Raw genomic sequence first — 16852 nt, forward strand, 5'->3', positions numbered from 1 at the left:
AAAAATGGCTGTTTGCAGCCCTACTATGAAAAACATGTGAGGACATAGGAGGCCCTAAAAATACCACTGTGCAATCAATATTCTTCATACCACTATTAGGAGTGACTGACTGTCATATGAAATGGCTTCCCAGATCAGCACACCAGCAGCAAGTGTAATGTGATAAAGGTAGGATTGAAGTGTTCACTGATGATCCTCCACACTTGTAACACAGTGGTTGCTCCTCACAAACAGAACTAGATTCATTACTAAAGACAATAAGCAAGTAGTCTGTAGCAATGCATCTTTTCTGTCATGGCACCACTGCAAATGGAGCCAATCATGTTGTGTGATAATGGAAATATATGTAGCAGCAACTGTGCATACAAATTTACCTACTGATGATAAAGAAAGAAACAGGATTCTTTAACAAGGCTTCTATTTGTCTCTGGATAATGACAAAGATGCTGTTGCAGCTGTTTGTTGTGTTTGTCTCTTATGCAGATGACCATCTCTCCTGGTGATCTTTCTGGACATCCAGAATCTGTCCACCATGTATCCATTGCCCCCAACGTTTCACACTTGGGTGAGAACAGCCCAGATACAGAGCAGTTTAGCAAAATACCACTCTGCTTCCTTTAGCTTGATGCAGCTTTCTCAAACTCTGTCAGCTGTGCATAATGTCTTTGACTGTATTGTATAGGCATACCTAGCATTTGAAGATCTTCAAATAACAGATTTATTGAAAATTCTGAACACAGTGCATCTTTTTTGTAAGATACTGAGATAGCAGTTTTAAGGCATTCTAGTGACATTACTTGGCATGCAATCATACCACAGCTATAATGATTTACTTACTTGTCTGAGATATAGCTGTGTGCAGAGTTTTGTAGTAAATGGACAGTTCTGTCTGGGTGCATAACTTTTTTCAATGAGTGTACTCTTAGATGATTAAATCATATTTGGAAAGATGAGTGTGTGCTAGTAAGGAGAATTAGAGTCTTAATGGTAGGTTTAAGAGCAATAGGAATAAGCCATGGAAATATTGGGTTCTAGTTGTTAGGAAAATAATACTTTTTTCATTATAACTCGTGTAGCACTGTATTCTAACGTTTGCACCATTTTCTGTTGTGTCACGAGAAGTCCTGTTGCTTATGAAATGACAAAGGCTAATTGTGTTATGATTTCAAAACAGGAATTTAAAGAATGCAATAATTAAAATTAAAGTAAGAGTTTTTTGTTTCTAAAATTTAAAAAAATTTATTTTCCTATTTAATATTAGTATTAATTATTTTTAATAAAAGATTTATTTACAAATAACCTACTATTACCTATTGGTATGTAGATTAATCCATCAGTTCAGCATTTTCAGTTATACATACTGTTGAGGAGAATATTGTGTTTGTTTACTACTGTATTTTCAAATTGTATAAGAATGAAGATGATGTCATTTGTATTCTGCAGGAATACAATATATTACTTTTTCAATGTTTTTTCAAAAAAGGTAATAAAAGTTATGCTAAGTCTGTTAAAAGTCAAGTTGGAATTGTAACAAAGTAATTTGTAGGTGTAATTTTGTGTGGTTTTTTAACTCTTTCTTCCTTGTGGGCACTGAGAGGGCCTTCTTTAGCAGGCCCATTATGGATTTGGTCAGGCCCACAGTGGGGCAGCCAGGTGGTGAGGGGCAGGGCTTGACATGTCCAAACAGATCACCACACGAAAAATTCCCAGTAGGAATTTTTCGTCTGGATTTGATTCTTGGTCCCCCAGAGCGGTAGCTTTCACTTTGGTCATTTGGCCATAGTGTGTGTACTAATGGATGGATGCACAATGCAGAGAAGGGGAGTAGCTATTATTAGAATATATTGGAAGACTAGAATAACAAACTTTTTCCTACTTAAAGGAGACAAGAAATGATTATTCTAGCTTTTTTTGTATGAATGATAAACTTTTGATATGATATTGAAAAGCATATATGATTAATGTTGATCTACATAAAATATAATCTTACATATAAAATCTATTAAAATCAAATTGTATATTTAATTTTCCCCATCACTTTTTTGCATTGCAGGCACTAAAGAGGTCTTTTTAATTAATCATATTTATTACGGATTCAACTAGGTATAGAATAGGGTTGGCTGGGTGATGAGGAATAAGGCTCAATATATTTGTAATGAAAAATTCTTGTGGTTTTTTCCCCCAGGTTGAGTCAGGCTAGCTTTTTTGCCAGCCTGATTCAGCCTAGATTTCTTAGAGCAGCAGGTTTATAGTAAAGGAATCAGCCTGTTGAAGTGGAATATAATTCCATTTCAGTTTAGTAATATTCTGAACAATAATTTTTACAATTTTTTTTTTCGTGTTTCTTATGAAATGATTTTTTAATTGAATTTCAAAATTATTTATAAATAAATATTAATGAGAGATGTTAAATTAATTTAATATTTATAGTTTCAGAAGCTAAAACAGATAGTGTTTTAGAAGCCTATGAAGTTGGATGCGAAAAACAAGGTGTAAAGCCTTTACCATGTATTGCACAACAACTTCAGGTAAAGAACTATTTGATATATGATCATTTTTAGGAAATTTTGTTACTTTGGTATTCACTAGTACTTTAAAAATGAAATTTTTTTATTTAATTTCATTTTTAAAGTACTAGTGAATAGTACTTTAAAAATGAAATTAAAGTGAATTAATTTGTATTTAATTTTTGATTCTGAGAATTGATTTTTTACATTAAGATTAATAAATATAAAAATATTAAATTTAAATTTTAAGTTATAACCTTAATTTTAGATGTATCAATCTGAACTTTTATCTTTATAAATTTAAATATTAATAATTTAATCAGTTTTGTTCATTTAAATTATAGCAACTTTAATTATTTCAAATGTAATTATTTGTTTAGAGGGGAAAAAAATATAGTAAGTTGAAATAATTGAAATTAAATAATATATGAAGTTATTATACTATGTTTAAAATTTTTAGTTTTAATTAAACATACTGTAATAGAGGATGTTTTTGATGCAAATATTAAAATTTTACTTTGTGTAAAGGTTAAACACTCGTTTACAATATATTAATTTACTGTAATAGACTCACAACAACGTTCAAGTGACCAGTAAAATATGTAATTGAAAAACAAACGTTTTCGACCATATTTACTTCGACATGTTTTCGACCATACTGAAAAATATGGTCGAAAACGTTTGTTTTTCAATTAAATATTTTACTGGCCACTTAAAGGTTGTTGTGAGTCTATTATTAAAATTTTAACTTATTTTCATTAAAATAACTTTAATATTGGTCATTTTTCATTAACAAGTAAGAATGTCATTTTAACATAGATAAGTTAATCTAAATATATTTATTTTTGTTTTTATGATATTCTTATTATAGACATATAATTTTAACTATTACTAAAATTCAAAATCATTACAATTTATTGATTTTTAAAATTTTTAAATATTATTAAAACTTTTTATTGAATTTAATAAATTTTAAATTATTATGAAATATATGCCTAAGAAAACAAACATTTCAAAACAAACATTAGCAAATAACATACTATATTTTGTGTATTTATTATAAGAAGATAAAATAATTGTCACTGTAAAATATCTAGAGTCATGGCAATGACAATGTCAAGTATAGTTGTTACTGATGGATTAATACACAGGAATAAGGATGTGCAAATTCAGTCTTTTTCTCATCTCATCTATTCTATCTATCTGAACTCTATATATAACTAAAGTGATTATTTTGACTAGGAAATGAAGTTATTTATTTGATTAGTTGAGTTTGGTATGCAAAGATTCTTTAGACAGTTTGGATAGATATGATCTTTTAATGAAAATTCTAATAATTTTAATAATAATGCAATAGTAACTGTAAATGATATATATCTATTTGATATGTTAAACAAAACAATACATTTTAATTGTTAATTTTGAGAGAGTGAAATAACTTTTGAAAAAGTAAATTTTACATTTAAAATGCTTTTAAAATTCTTTAAAAAGTGTTTTAAAAATCTTTATAAATTAATCTTTTAATTAATGGCATTATTTAAAATAAATTAAATAGTGATTCTCCATTACTTTTTAAAAGTGTTATGGTTATTAACCAAATTATAAATTTAATTTGATTATTTTTGTAATGTGCATTTTTTAAATTTGAAATTATAAAAATAGGCAAAATACATACAAAATATTGGATATGTTTTATTTATTCTTGTAATCATTGTACTGTACATAGTTACATTTAATTAAAATGGAGATAAAAATTTTATTAACTTGCTTTTTATTACATTCAATCAGTAACTTCTTTTTCAAATAATGAATTACATGGTTAATAATAACAAAATATAAAATAAAATATATAAAAGTTATTATTATGCTGCAATAAATATTGCCACAAAACAAAAGAAAAGGCAACATTGACATGTTCAAATGGTTTGGTTTGGAAAAGTGTTTGTTGTTTGTTTTGCTCTTCCTTGTTTTTTTATATTTTTTGCAAACTATTTTTGTTGTTAATCTGTTTCTAACAACAAAACAAAGTTTATCAAACAATCCTTAGTTTTGTGACAATATATAAAAAGAGGTTTTTGAAAAGACTGAGAACCAGCTATGCCTTAAAAACCCAAATATCTGAATGCAAAACAGATCTAGCATTAAAATTGTTATATAGAAAATAGAATTGTGATGTTGAAAATGTATTGCCTATTACTAAGTCCAAAGTTAATGGACTTAGTGCTAGATAACAATTTAATACAAGAAGCTAGAATAGAGTTAATTAAAAGTGGAAAAAGCTTTGTTCTTAACAAGTCTACAAGGATTTTAATATCAAATCTAGTATATCACTCTATATTACATTAATAATTATTTTAATAATTTTAATCGAAAATTGATTTTTTTGTATCTATAGCAATTCATAAATAATAATTAATATGTTTTTGTAACTTTAAATTTTCAAATTATTTTATTGTTATAAACTAAAATTTTTTTTTTATTGCAACTTGAAACCTTGCGTATTAAATATAAAATTTTTAATAATGTTTTATTTTAGACTATTTTGTGTTTAAAGTTACTGTGTTTTTCATTATTTAGTAACTAAAAATAAATTATAATTATGAATGTTTACTTTATATGATAATTAGTTTCATCATGAATATTCAAACAATATGAAATAAATGGAAAATTTAAAAGAAATCTGAAAACATAAGTGTGAAAGAAAGCTTGCTATCAAGAAGAAATATGCAGAACTAAATCTAGAATTAGGTGGTGGTATAACCATACAAATGATACTACATTTGGTTATACCATATATTTCTAAATTATGTGTATTCTAGCAATCAGATTGGCAAAATTATTTATTAATTTTGCCACTCCAAAAGACATTCATCACTAATTGAAATGACAAATTTCTTAAAATAAAAAGGAAAAAAAAGAGAGAGATTTAAACATGGCAGCTTTGAAGAATATACTTTCTAATTAATTATTATTATAATTAATTTTTGAAGCTTTCTTTTCAATAAATAAATGGACAAACAAGCATAAAAAACAATTTTTCTGTTGTCAGTTGTCGTCATATTTTAATGATGCTTGTTACTGTTTGCATATGATTGGGTACTCATTTCACTGTTCTCATTTTGCAAAATGACAATGAGGAACAAATTTGTTATGCAAAAATAAATAAATTTTATATTTTACATTTTTATTTTTATTGGTGAATGTATGTCTAAAATAAGCTTAAAAGTTCTCCATAACAGATAAGAACTGAATGATTAACTTTTGAATTTGTGTGAATTGGAAGTCATGGACATAAAAAAAAATAATAATAATTTTAGAGTTTATTATTATTACTATTATACATCACAACATGTGAAATAACAGCTGCCAGTTTATCAGCTGGTGTTAGTTGACATACATTACAACATTGTAGGTTATTATGAAGACAAAAACCTAGGATGTTCTAATGTATTGGCATAGTATGTGTATGGATCCTAGCAGTGTGGCCTTTTGTTTATTAACATTATTGCCATAGTTGTTACATTTACCAATTTAGAAATGTTTTCTGCAAGAACACAATATAAGCAAGCTGCAGTTATCGTTTTGTATTTAAAACATTCTACATTTTTAACATCTATCAAACGTACAATTAAAAAATTCTTAATAAATTATAGTAAGCTGTTTATAATGTCTTAATATTTTGTTTTTACATTAGATGATATGAAATATTTCATTTTGTAAACACAAATATATATTTAAAATAACATGGTGATTGAATAATTCTCAAAATTTATTAATTCAATTTGATCTTTAAATAATAATTTTAAATATTTTTTAGGGTATAAAAGCATTTGGTGGTAGAGAAAAGGATTTTAGTTTAAAAGGTAAGAATTATATTGTATTTCTGGATATATACATACTAAGAAGTTGTTGAATTATGTAAAATGAATACAAGATGTCTTAATTAAAATTCTCATTATGAAGCTTACAGTGATGCAATGCAAGACAATTAATTTAGATCCAGTTTTGTATAAAAATACAAAATTATATTTCAACTCACAGGAATAGAAAATAATTGAATTTTTATAAATATTATTATTATTATTAGTTATTAAATATTTCAAAATTTATGACTTTGTTTATAAAATTAATTTTGAACTAGATAAAAAATGTATTTTAATAAATATCATATTTGACTTTTTCATTTTTGCATATTTCAAAATACAAAATTGTTTAGTAAGATTTTTCACTTTTAGCAGTTAACAATCTGAATAATTTTGCTTAGATAAAATAAAATCAATTGTAATTAATTTTATTAAGATAAGAACTTTAAGTTTGCTTATATTATTTTGAGTTAGATCAGTGTTTGATATTTTAAATTTCAAACACTGATATTAATTTTGTATTAAAGACATCTAATAATTATCTTATTATCAAAAATATTAATCAAAAATAGAAATGGTTGTTGTTATTGTTTAAATTGAGTTTTGTGTGTGTGTGTATATATATGAAAGATAAAAAATATTCTATGAGCATAAAAAATTACTAGAATGCATGGTTCCTTTATAGAAACAGCCACAACAAAAACTGTTGCATTGTTATTGTTTATAAAGAGCCATGACATGTTCTGGCATTTTAAAAAATGTCATGATGAAAAAATTTATGCAGGATTTAAAAATGTCCACAACTCATTGCAGCATTATCAACATACCACAATATGTTATTAAAGAATCAACATGAGAAATTTTTATCATATATGCATACACCAATCTGCCATCTTATACAGTAATACCCCGAACTTACATGATAGGTGGGACCGAGCGATAATTGCATAAGTCGGGGTATAATTTTGCATATAAATACATACAAATAATTTTGAAAAAAATGCTTAATAAAATCTTAGATAATACATATATATAACAAATTATATTATTATACAATTTTTCACATTTACTTAATTATCACACTATAATTTTAACATTGTTTCCATCTCAGTGATAATATCGTGACGTTTATGAATGATACTTGAATTTAAAGATTGACCATTTTTCACATCTTCGAGAATTTTTTCTTTACCTTTTATAATTGTTCTGACTGTTGATTCTGGTAGAACAAACTTTGCCAATTCACAAAGTTTCATTTTTATATCGAAGTTAATAATGTTAACTTAACATTCCAAAGATAAAGTTTTTCTTTTTTTGTTTGATGCAGAAGAATCAGTTCTACTTCATTTGGATGACATAGTAGAGTCTCTCGAGTCTCCGTAGATATAACAAACACAGAAATAAATAGCACAAAACAAATTGTAGCTATCTGTCAATTCTGCGTGACACGTCCGAACATGTAAGCTGAACAATAGTGCAGGGGAGTGAGTAATCAAGAGTTGCGTGGCACTCAAACAAAAGATGAATCGACGAGATTTGAAAATCGCGTAACTCCGGGTTCGCATAAGTCGGGGTATTACTGTATGTCATTAAGGAAGAAGGGCAGAGCCAATTTAAAGCCAACTCAGTAATTTGTCAATTGATTGAATTTGGTCAGTCTCAAATTTGGTCAAATACATTTAATTAAGAGTTCTTTGTAAGCTGCAATTTTGAGAGTTGCTGCATCTATAAAAAAGTTCAAATGTCTTTCAAAAGATATCAATTGTAATTTTAAGCATCATTCTAACAGTTCCTGTAAAAATAATTGTGCTTGACTTGTAATTTTTAGTTATTTTACATATTTAGTCATATGTCCTGAATTCTATTTGCTACTATAGAAAAAATGGGAAATCGTCATGACACGTCATGGTCATTTAACAGTACTGACACAAATTTCACATTGTGGCTCTTTATAAGCAGCCAGGATGCAAAATTTCTTGTGACTTTTCTGTAAAGTCATGTGTTCTGGTCATTTTTTTTTCTACTCAAAGAGCATTTTTGATTTTTGAATCTAATATAACATATACCAGTATGTATGTGTTATGGACTAAGTGATTAATACAGGCATTATGAATAATAATAAACAAAATCAGGCACTATAATAAATTTCAGGTTTTTTAAATCATCATTTATCAGATTGACTGGTCACTGAATACTGTTAATACTTGGTCAGGCAATCTTGAGCAGTGATCATCTGACATATACTAGCCAATCAACACTCACATCTGAGTTGCATGTGCATATTGAGTTTAGTATCATATATTAAATTTATGCTACCAATAGTTAATCTTGTGAACATTTTAATTTTACTTTTACTTCTTAAAATAGTATTTTCTTCTTTGGAAAAAGTAATGATCATGGAGCAATCATTAAGTGATATGAATAACTGCTACAACAACTGATTAAATGAGTTAATAGCAGCAAAAGGTGAAAACAGTCAAATTTTTACAAAATTAGTGTATTTGACAATGACACAAAAAACAAGTGTGTCAAAAATCAAAATTTCACATTGTGGCTCTTAAAAAAGTTACCAGAAGAATATCAGCATTTATGTAGACATGATGTATCTATCAGAGAAATAGAAAAATTAATTGTGCCTGTAAAAGAAGGTAGTTTGATTAAATATTACATTCACACTGAAGAAATATTTCAGGTATTGCATGATGACCATATTGCTATTGGTGGCAGAAACCATATGGAAAAAGAATTAGGTATGAAATATAAAAATATTACAAGGGATACGAGATAATTTACTTACACTTGTGTGAAATTTGTCAGAAAAAACAGAATGTTCCTAAGAAAGGCTTGGTAGTTATACCCATTTTAAGTAATGAAATGAACTGAAGATGCCAGCTTGATCTTATAGATATGCAGTTGCAAGCCAACGAGCAATATAAACTTATACTTATGTACCAAGACCATCTGACTAAATTCATTCAACTATGACCATTAAAAACCAAAAGGGTTGAAGATGTAGCCTAAGTTCTTTTAGACATTTTTACAATTTTTGGTGCATTGAGTATTTTACAAGACAATAACAGCAAAGAATTGTGTAGTATGTAGCTTGAGTTAAAACTGGTGCACAGTAAGCCCAAGCACTCACAAAGTCAGGGTTCAGTAGAAAGATGTAATCAAGACATAGAAAATATGCTTAGTTCTTGGTTGGAGACTAACAACACTAACAAATGGTTAGAAGAATTACATTTTGTACAACTGATGAAAAATCGAGCACATCATACTAGTATAAACTGCAGCTTCAATGTGGTCAAGTTTGGAGCAAAGTTAAAAGTTAGACTAAAGAATTTTATATCTGATGAATCATTGACCAACATTAATACAGAGGATGATTTAGAGAGACTTTTTAAAACTAATTACAATGAATTTTTTATATAACAAAAATGACATTTTAGAAGTTTTCTTTAAGTTGATTTTTTGGTCGAAGTATAAATTTGTTAAACTGATATTAACAAAAAGTATTATTAATTGATACAGTTAATAATACTTACTTTTAAAAAATCTCATGACATTTTTAAAATACTTTAACAATTATTTATTTTTTGTGAATTATTTCAATGAAAAAAGTGGAGTTTTTTTTAAAATCAAATTAACCAAAGGAAATGTAGCTGTATTCATAATATTTGGTCAATTTAATAAATTAGTCAATATTTATCAAGCTGTGTGGCTATTTTAGTTATTATTCATAATGGCTGGGCATTATTTATAATGCTCCATTAATCCCTTGGTCCATAACATATATATAAAATTTAAACTTACATTTTTAGATTTAGTACATTAGTATTAGGAATAATAATGATTACTATGAAACTTTTATTAAATCTATTATAAAATAGACCTTCTGTTTTGATTCCTCACTTTATATCCTTCCACTTTTACTAGTAGTATAAATTTTCTGTTATGATTATATGACATGCCATATTTAAGTATGTTTTCTTCTTCCATTTGATAAAATGTATTATTGTTCAAAATTTATTTCAGGAATAGAACCAATTTATGGCAGTGAGCTATATAAAATTAGAGCTTGATTAATGATAGTTTACCAGGCACTAATTACATTGTAAAATGGTGAAAGTCAGCTATAGTTGTTTTTATTAACTTTTAAAATTTAATGAATAATATATTCCATGCCTTTTAAATAGCAAATTATTCCATTTGAGATAAATATAAAGATTAAAGATTAAATACAAAAAGTGAATATTATAAACTATTATATTCAGACAAGATAATTGTTGCTTAGAATAATGAAGTATGTTGTTTAAAATTATTTTACATATTTATTATTATTAAATAGTTATTAAAATTAATAAATAGTGTGTTTGTAAAAACTGACATGTTTTGTTTTTTATAATACTTATAAAATATTATTTGTGTATGTATTTTGTTAACTTATTTATAGTCAAACATTTATATGAATTCTATTATAATTTTTAAATGTAGGTGAAAATTTAGACTTACGACATTGTGAAGCTTTAGAAGAAATTTTTAAGAGGGTTCAGTTTAAAAAAGTAGATTTAGAAGAATGTCATTTAGATGATGAGGTAAAATAAAATTATTATTCTAATTTAAGGTATACAATGCAAAACTATACTGTTTAATAAATAAAATTCATTGTTACTTACTTTAGCTGAATTTTTTACTAGGAATTTATCTTTGGTATACAGCCACAAAACACTACCAATGTATACCATATTTGGAGCACAAGCAATGATGCAAATTATATATAAAGTGAAATATGCTGGATGCATTTATGTTGATAAAAAAACAAAGTGTATCATTATATTCCAGTGCATTACCATATTCATACCCTAGGCATCCAATTTTTATAAAAATATTATCTAAAATAAAATGAAAAATAACAAAATGATAACATAATCATAAACCAAATTTAGTTTTTCTGCCTTAATTTTTGGCCCAAAAATGGATGTTTAATCTACTAACTTTATTAAAATATTAACCTAAATATAGCCCAAAAAATCCAGCATATAAATATGCTTTTTCACTTTAATTTTTGTTATAAATAATGAAAAAAATATATATTTTTAGTGTGAGTCACAGATGGTAGTTGGCAAGCTAAATTTAAAGATTATGATAAACCATCATTTACCACATGAGAGGATATAAAAAAAAAACAAACTTGTTATAATGAACTATCATAAATATTATCTTTAATTCTGTGCATTTAAAAGCAAGTTTAGATGCACAGCATCTCACAAACAGCATATGTTTCAGGTAAAACACCAAAAAAAATTGTAAGATCTGCATTAAATCTCTTGTTTGATAATTTATTTTGATATAAATATCCTTTCCTTTATTACTTTGAAATGAGAACTTGGATATTATATGATGCTTCAAAATGTGTGTATTTTTCATGGATGATCTGGGGTTCTTTTCACTGAATAAATATCTAGTGACACAAAAATAGTTCAAACCTTGATGAAATAAGAAATTGCTATGCTGGTGGAAATTTTTTATTTTTCTTGAATGTGTTTGTAGATGGCAATAGTCTAAATAACAATGAACACTTTCAAAATGGACCAGTGTTTCCTAAAACCTGAACTTGAAAGTAAAGTTGAGATAGCTGCCCTAGTTGGACTTAGCCATGTGAAAAGGGGAGGGTATAGAGGGGTAGAGTGGGGAAGGAGAGGTAGTGGAATAGAAGAGGGAAAAAAGAAGTTGAAAGTGGAGGTAGAGTTTGGAATCACAATCCTGATTAGCATGGCACTTACAAAAGAAAACAGTCGTTGGTACAAATAATTTACAGAATGTGTTTCCTAAGACCGAGTAAATTACTTTGTCCAAAATTATGAGGGAGTGAAATTCCCATTCGTGAATTTAACTTATTAAGTCTCCCAAAATTTAAAGTGCAATCTATATGTGAATGTATTTTTATGTTTTTATCCAATTAAAAAGATCTCTCTTAATTGGAGACCACATTTCAATATGTGTTTCTTTTTAAATGGGGAAAAGACTGACAGTTTGTTCTTACCTTAAGGCATAATCTTCTGGAGAGAGGACGTTTCAATTTTATCAAATGTGATTTTTTGTTGGGTTCATAAATGGAAATTGAAGAATATGTTAAATATTGCATCAAAACAATTATTTATTTAGAACTAAATAATTGACAGAGCTTGTCAAATACAGCACTCTAATATCAAAATATGGAAATTAAATACTTTATATTTTTTGTTTGCATCCAAAACTTTAATTGTATATATAAATATTGCAAAACATTGCATTTTGGTAGAATGATTTGTTTGAAATTTATTTTATCATCGTAAATTTGAATCAACAATCAACTGATTTTATTTGAGGATGATGATACTATTATATAGTAATATAGAAATAAATTTGTATTATTTCAAATATTCAAAAATTGTTGCAAATTTTAAGATAATTTAATAATAATTATTATTAATCTTAATAAAAATATATTAATTCAAATTTTTAGGGTGCTGCAGCATTATTTGATATGATAGAATATTATGAATCTGCAAACCAACTAACTTTGTCACTTCTGAAAAATATAGATTCTCGTAGCTGGCAAGCTTGTTCAAGAATGTTAAAAAAGGTAAAGAAATACTTGATATTTTAAACTTTTTTAATCTGATTTTTCAAATTGCAAACTCACTCTCTTAATTTATTATTTCAGACTCCATCGTTACAGTATTTGAGTACAAAAAATACGGGTTTAACTGAACAGTGTCTTTTGACTCTTGGTCGAGCTTTGCGTCTGGGCTCAAATTTAGTTACACTGCATATGGAAAATTGCGGTCTATCAGGAAAATTACTAATTATATTAGGTATGATTTATCTAAAAAAAAAAATATGAAATTTAATATTTTAAAATGGCAATGTAAAATTAGTTTTAAAATATACCTTAAATATTTTATATTTTTTTATTCTGAATTCAATATTTTTTAAAATTTTATATACTTCAGAAATAATTTTGTTAAAGAATATAAACTAAAGAATAATTACAGTAGAGCATCATTTATCTGAATTAATTGGGGACTGAGGTTGTTCGGATAACCGATTATGTACGAAAAAATATATTAACCTATCCCATGTTGAAATTTTTCTCCGTTGTGTGTTGCTTCGCATTGAATTTTCATCGATGTTAAGCCTAACATAAACTATTTAAAATAATAATCGTGGCTATTGTATCATTAAAAATTATTTCTTTATTTTTTACAAACAAAATAAATATATTGAAAAATATAAAAACAAAAAAAAATTATACTTTAGAAGTTAATCTAGTATCAAAAACGTTCGATTCAGCACGACACACAGTCCTCAGAAAAACACCACATAAAAGTGCCACTGCTGCCAGCTAAAACACACACACCAACAAATAAAATATTGGAGTAGCCCAAGATAAGACCAAAGATTGCAGTGCCACAGCACTAGCGAAAATTTAAATTTGCCGACTGGAATGTTTTCGGATAACCAGCTTTTGGATAAACGACGCTCTACTGTATGTATGTTAAGATTTTGTCTCTAATGTCTTTGTCTTCATTTAATTAATGTTTGATACATTAATACAAAAACAGAGTAGTTGATTTCAGTCCTTATAAAACGCAACTATACATTATGAATACATTTTCATTTTTAAAAGTACATATTTACATTTTAAATCAAAAATTAGAAATGTAACAAATTCTATTAATAAATTTATTTACTAAGCATTAAAAAATTATTATTTAGCATAAGTTTTTTAATATATAAGTGTCATAAAGTAATTGATTTTAAATAATATTTTCAAAAATTTAACAAGAAATAAAATAATCAATATACACTTTTATAAATTATAGCTGTAAGTATAGTTTTTAAATTAAACTGTTAATAATGCAATAATGTGCACTATATAAGTGTAGGTTTATCTCCTTTTAAATTTTATTATAATTCTTTAATTGCTCATTAAAATTAATGACATGCTTATCTGCAATGTCAAGTCATTTAATTATTAGATTTATCAAATTCAATTTATAGTCTTCCAGAGAATTCTGCAGTACTTATTAAAAATACTCATATGTTTGATCTGTATTACCATGTTTAGGTCAAAATTAGTTAAGGATTTACCATTTGTGTGAACTTGAAGATAATTTTTTAAATTTGTATAGTTTTCAATTATTTAAAATTAAGTGATGATATTACATTTATAGGAATACTATATCTAAAAGTTAGTCTACTGATCACTTTTAGATAAAATTTTAGTTTAGACGTAATATCATCATCTATAATTATTTAAGAATTTAAAACTTTAAATAGAAAAGTAATTTCAAAGAATAAACTTTCAAATATAAAATATCAGATTTTTATTGCAGTTACTTGTTAACTTTTACTTATATAGTGGTGTCTCATAAACTTGACTCTCAATAACTACATTCTGTAAAATTTGTTATATCATTCAAAAAATTCATGTAATCTAATTTTTACCTCTATAACTTGACACTAGGATCAAATAAGTTCTTGTTCTTCACTGATGATGCTTGATACAAGCATCAATTCCATGTGATAACAAAGAATACAACCCTTTTTTTCAAGGTGTGACACCTTGAAAAAAAGGTCACTGCCAAAACATCTTGACATTAATGTTGCTAACTTGAAAGTAGCCACAGAATAGACAATATTTTTTAAATTAACAATTAACTACAAATAGAACTAGTCACTATTGGTACATAGTTAATACATATATGAATTTGCACATATTATACCTTTAAAACCATTTTACCATTTAGACTAATATTATCATAGCTGTGCTACAAAACCTGTCATTTTTGGTAACTCTTCACCTTCTCAGTACAAATTAAGTTTAGTTTGTAGGATTCTACTGTATATAAAATTATATATTTTTTAGGATTATAACAGAATTTCATTTTGCTTTAATATTTAATCTTCAGTTTATTAGAAAAGTATTTAAAATGAAATGAACTGATCTGAATTTTTTTATGATAAAAACATTAGTTGCAGCACTTAAATTAAACACAGCTTTACAAGATCTTTATCTTGGTGAAAATAAGATGAGCTCCTCAGATGGTATTCAGTTACAAAATTTAGTGAAGACAAATGTTTATCTAAAATTGTTGGACTTAAGCAATAATAATTTACAGGTAAGAAATATCAAATTAGTTTAGTTATATATACAGTATACATATACCCCAATGTATGTTTGTTTGTTTGTTTATTTTGTTGTTTATATATTGTATTTTTGTCTTTTTTATTACTTCTTTTTTAAATGATTAAAATTTAAAAATGAATAATTTTGTTACTTTATATATGATGTTTTTAATTTTTTTAATTGATTTTAAATAGCTGATATTAAATATTTACTCCTGTTTATTTTTTAATAAATAAGAATATCAATTACAAGATGAGTTTGTAGATGATATTGTTATATTCATTAAATTTCTCATTAGTTGAAATTTTTACGACAAAAGTTTATCAGTTAAAATATAAAAATGGTAAGTATGGGGTTTTTGAATCATTGACACAATTGATTCTGAATGCTTTTAATATTTAAAATCAAATTTTTTGATATCAGTTATTTAGTTATTAAATTGATGTATTATATGTATGAATTTTTTTTGAAAAAATATCAGCTAAGAATAGATTTAGAAAAAATTATATTTTAATTATTCATATATTATTTTTGATGAACATTTAATTTATTTTTAATTTTGAAAACTTATTTTTCAATTTTGAAATATTTTTATATGCCATAATAGTTTTATATATTTTTAATTGAAATTATTATAACATGTAAATATATTTATTGATTTTTTTAAAATAAATTATTTTCAGGGACTTAATTATATAGTTTATTATTATTATTTTTTTGAAATAATGCATATTTAAAAATATATTTTAAGTAGATGTAATTTTTAAAAAATTATAGAATAAATTTAGGATTTGTGTAGATTTATTTAATATTTTAGATTACTTAAAAATTTGATAGTAATTATGTTTGTATTAATGCAGGTATGTTTCTAGCATTTAAAATAATGTAAAAAGTATTTTGTAGATCAAATGTAATTGTTTAAATTTTGAATAAATTTCATTTTGTCTTGGAAGAATTGTGTTTCTTTTCAGTTTAATTCAACATTTTCTCACCATAATAGCATCAAAATATTGTTGTCAATAATTTATAAACTTACATCTAAGACAAATGCCCATCAAAGTATTTTGAAATCAATTCTTGATTCATGTATATTATTGTAAATAATTTTTATTCTTTACAGGCTATTTTTCAAAAATAAAAATCACATAAAACAGTTAGATTTAACATTTAGATAAGCAATCCAATTTCATATTAAATATTTCACCAATTAGATGGGATTTATACCTTAATAAACTGCATATAATAAAAATGAAAATGTGGTGATTTGCTTCAAACTATATCCAAGAAAGTATGGAAACTTTAAAATT

General features: G+C 25.7%; 1 protein-coding gene across 2 annotated transcripts in view; it reads left to right on the top strand.

Moving 5' to 3' along the window:
• Positions 1-16852, top strand: part of LOC111619165 (protein phosphatase 1 regulatory subunit 37-like) — a 50147-nt gene that overhangs the window by 13901 nt on the left and 19394 nt on the right. For both annotated transcript variants that reach the window (XM_023360852.1, XM_023360851.1), the window contains exons 2-7: positions 2431-2528; positions 6325-6370; positions 10865-10965; positions 12876-12995; positions 13077-13227; positions 15392-15537. In XM_023360852.1, coding sequence (XP_023216620.1) covers positions 2431-2528; positions 6325-6370; positions 10865-10965; positions 12876-12995; positions 13077-13227; positions 15392-15537 — 662 coding nt within the window. The remainder of the gene's footprint in view (positions 1-2430; positions 2529-6324; positions 6371-10864; positions 10966-12875; positions 12996-13076; positions 13228-15391; positions 15538-16852) is intronic.

This window comes from Centruroides sculpturatus, unplaced genomic scaffold (assembly GCF_000671375.1).
Source record: "Centruroides sculpturatus isolate CEXI.00-Female unplaced genomic scaffold, Cexi_2.0 scaffold79, whole genome shotgun sequence".
NCBI lineage: Eukaryota > Metazoa > Arthropoda > Arachnida > Scorpiones > Buthidae > Centruroides > Centruroides sculpturatus.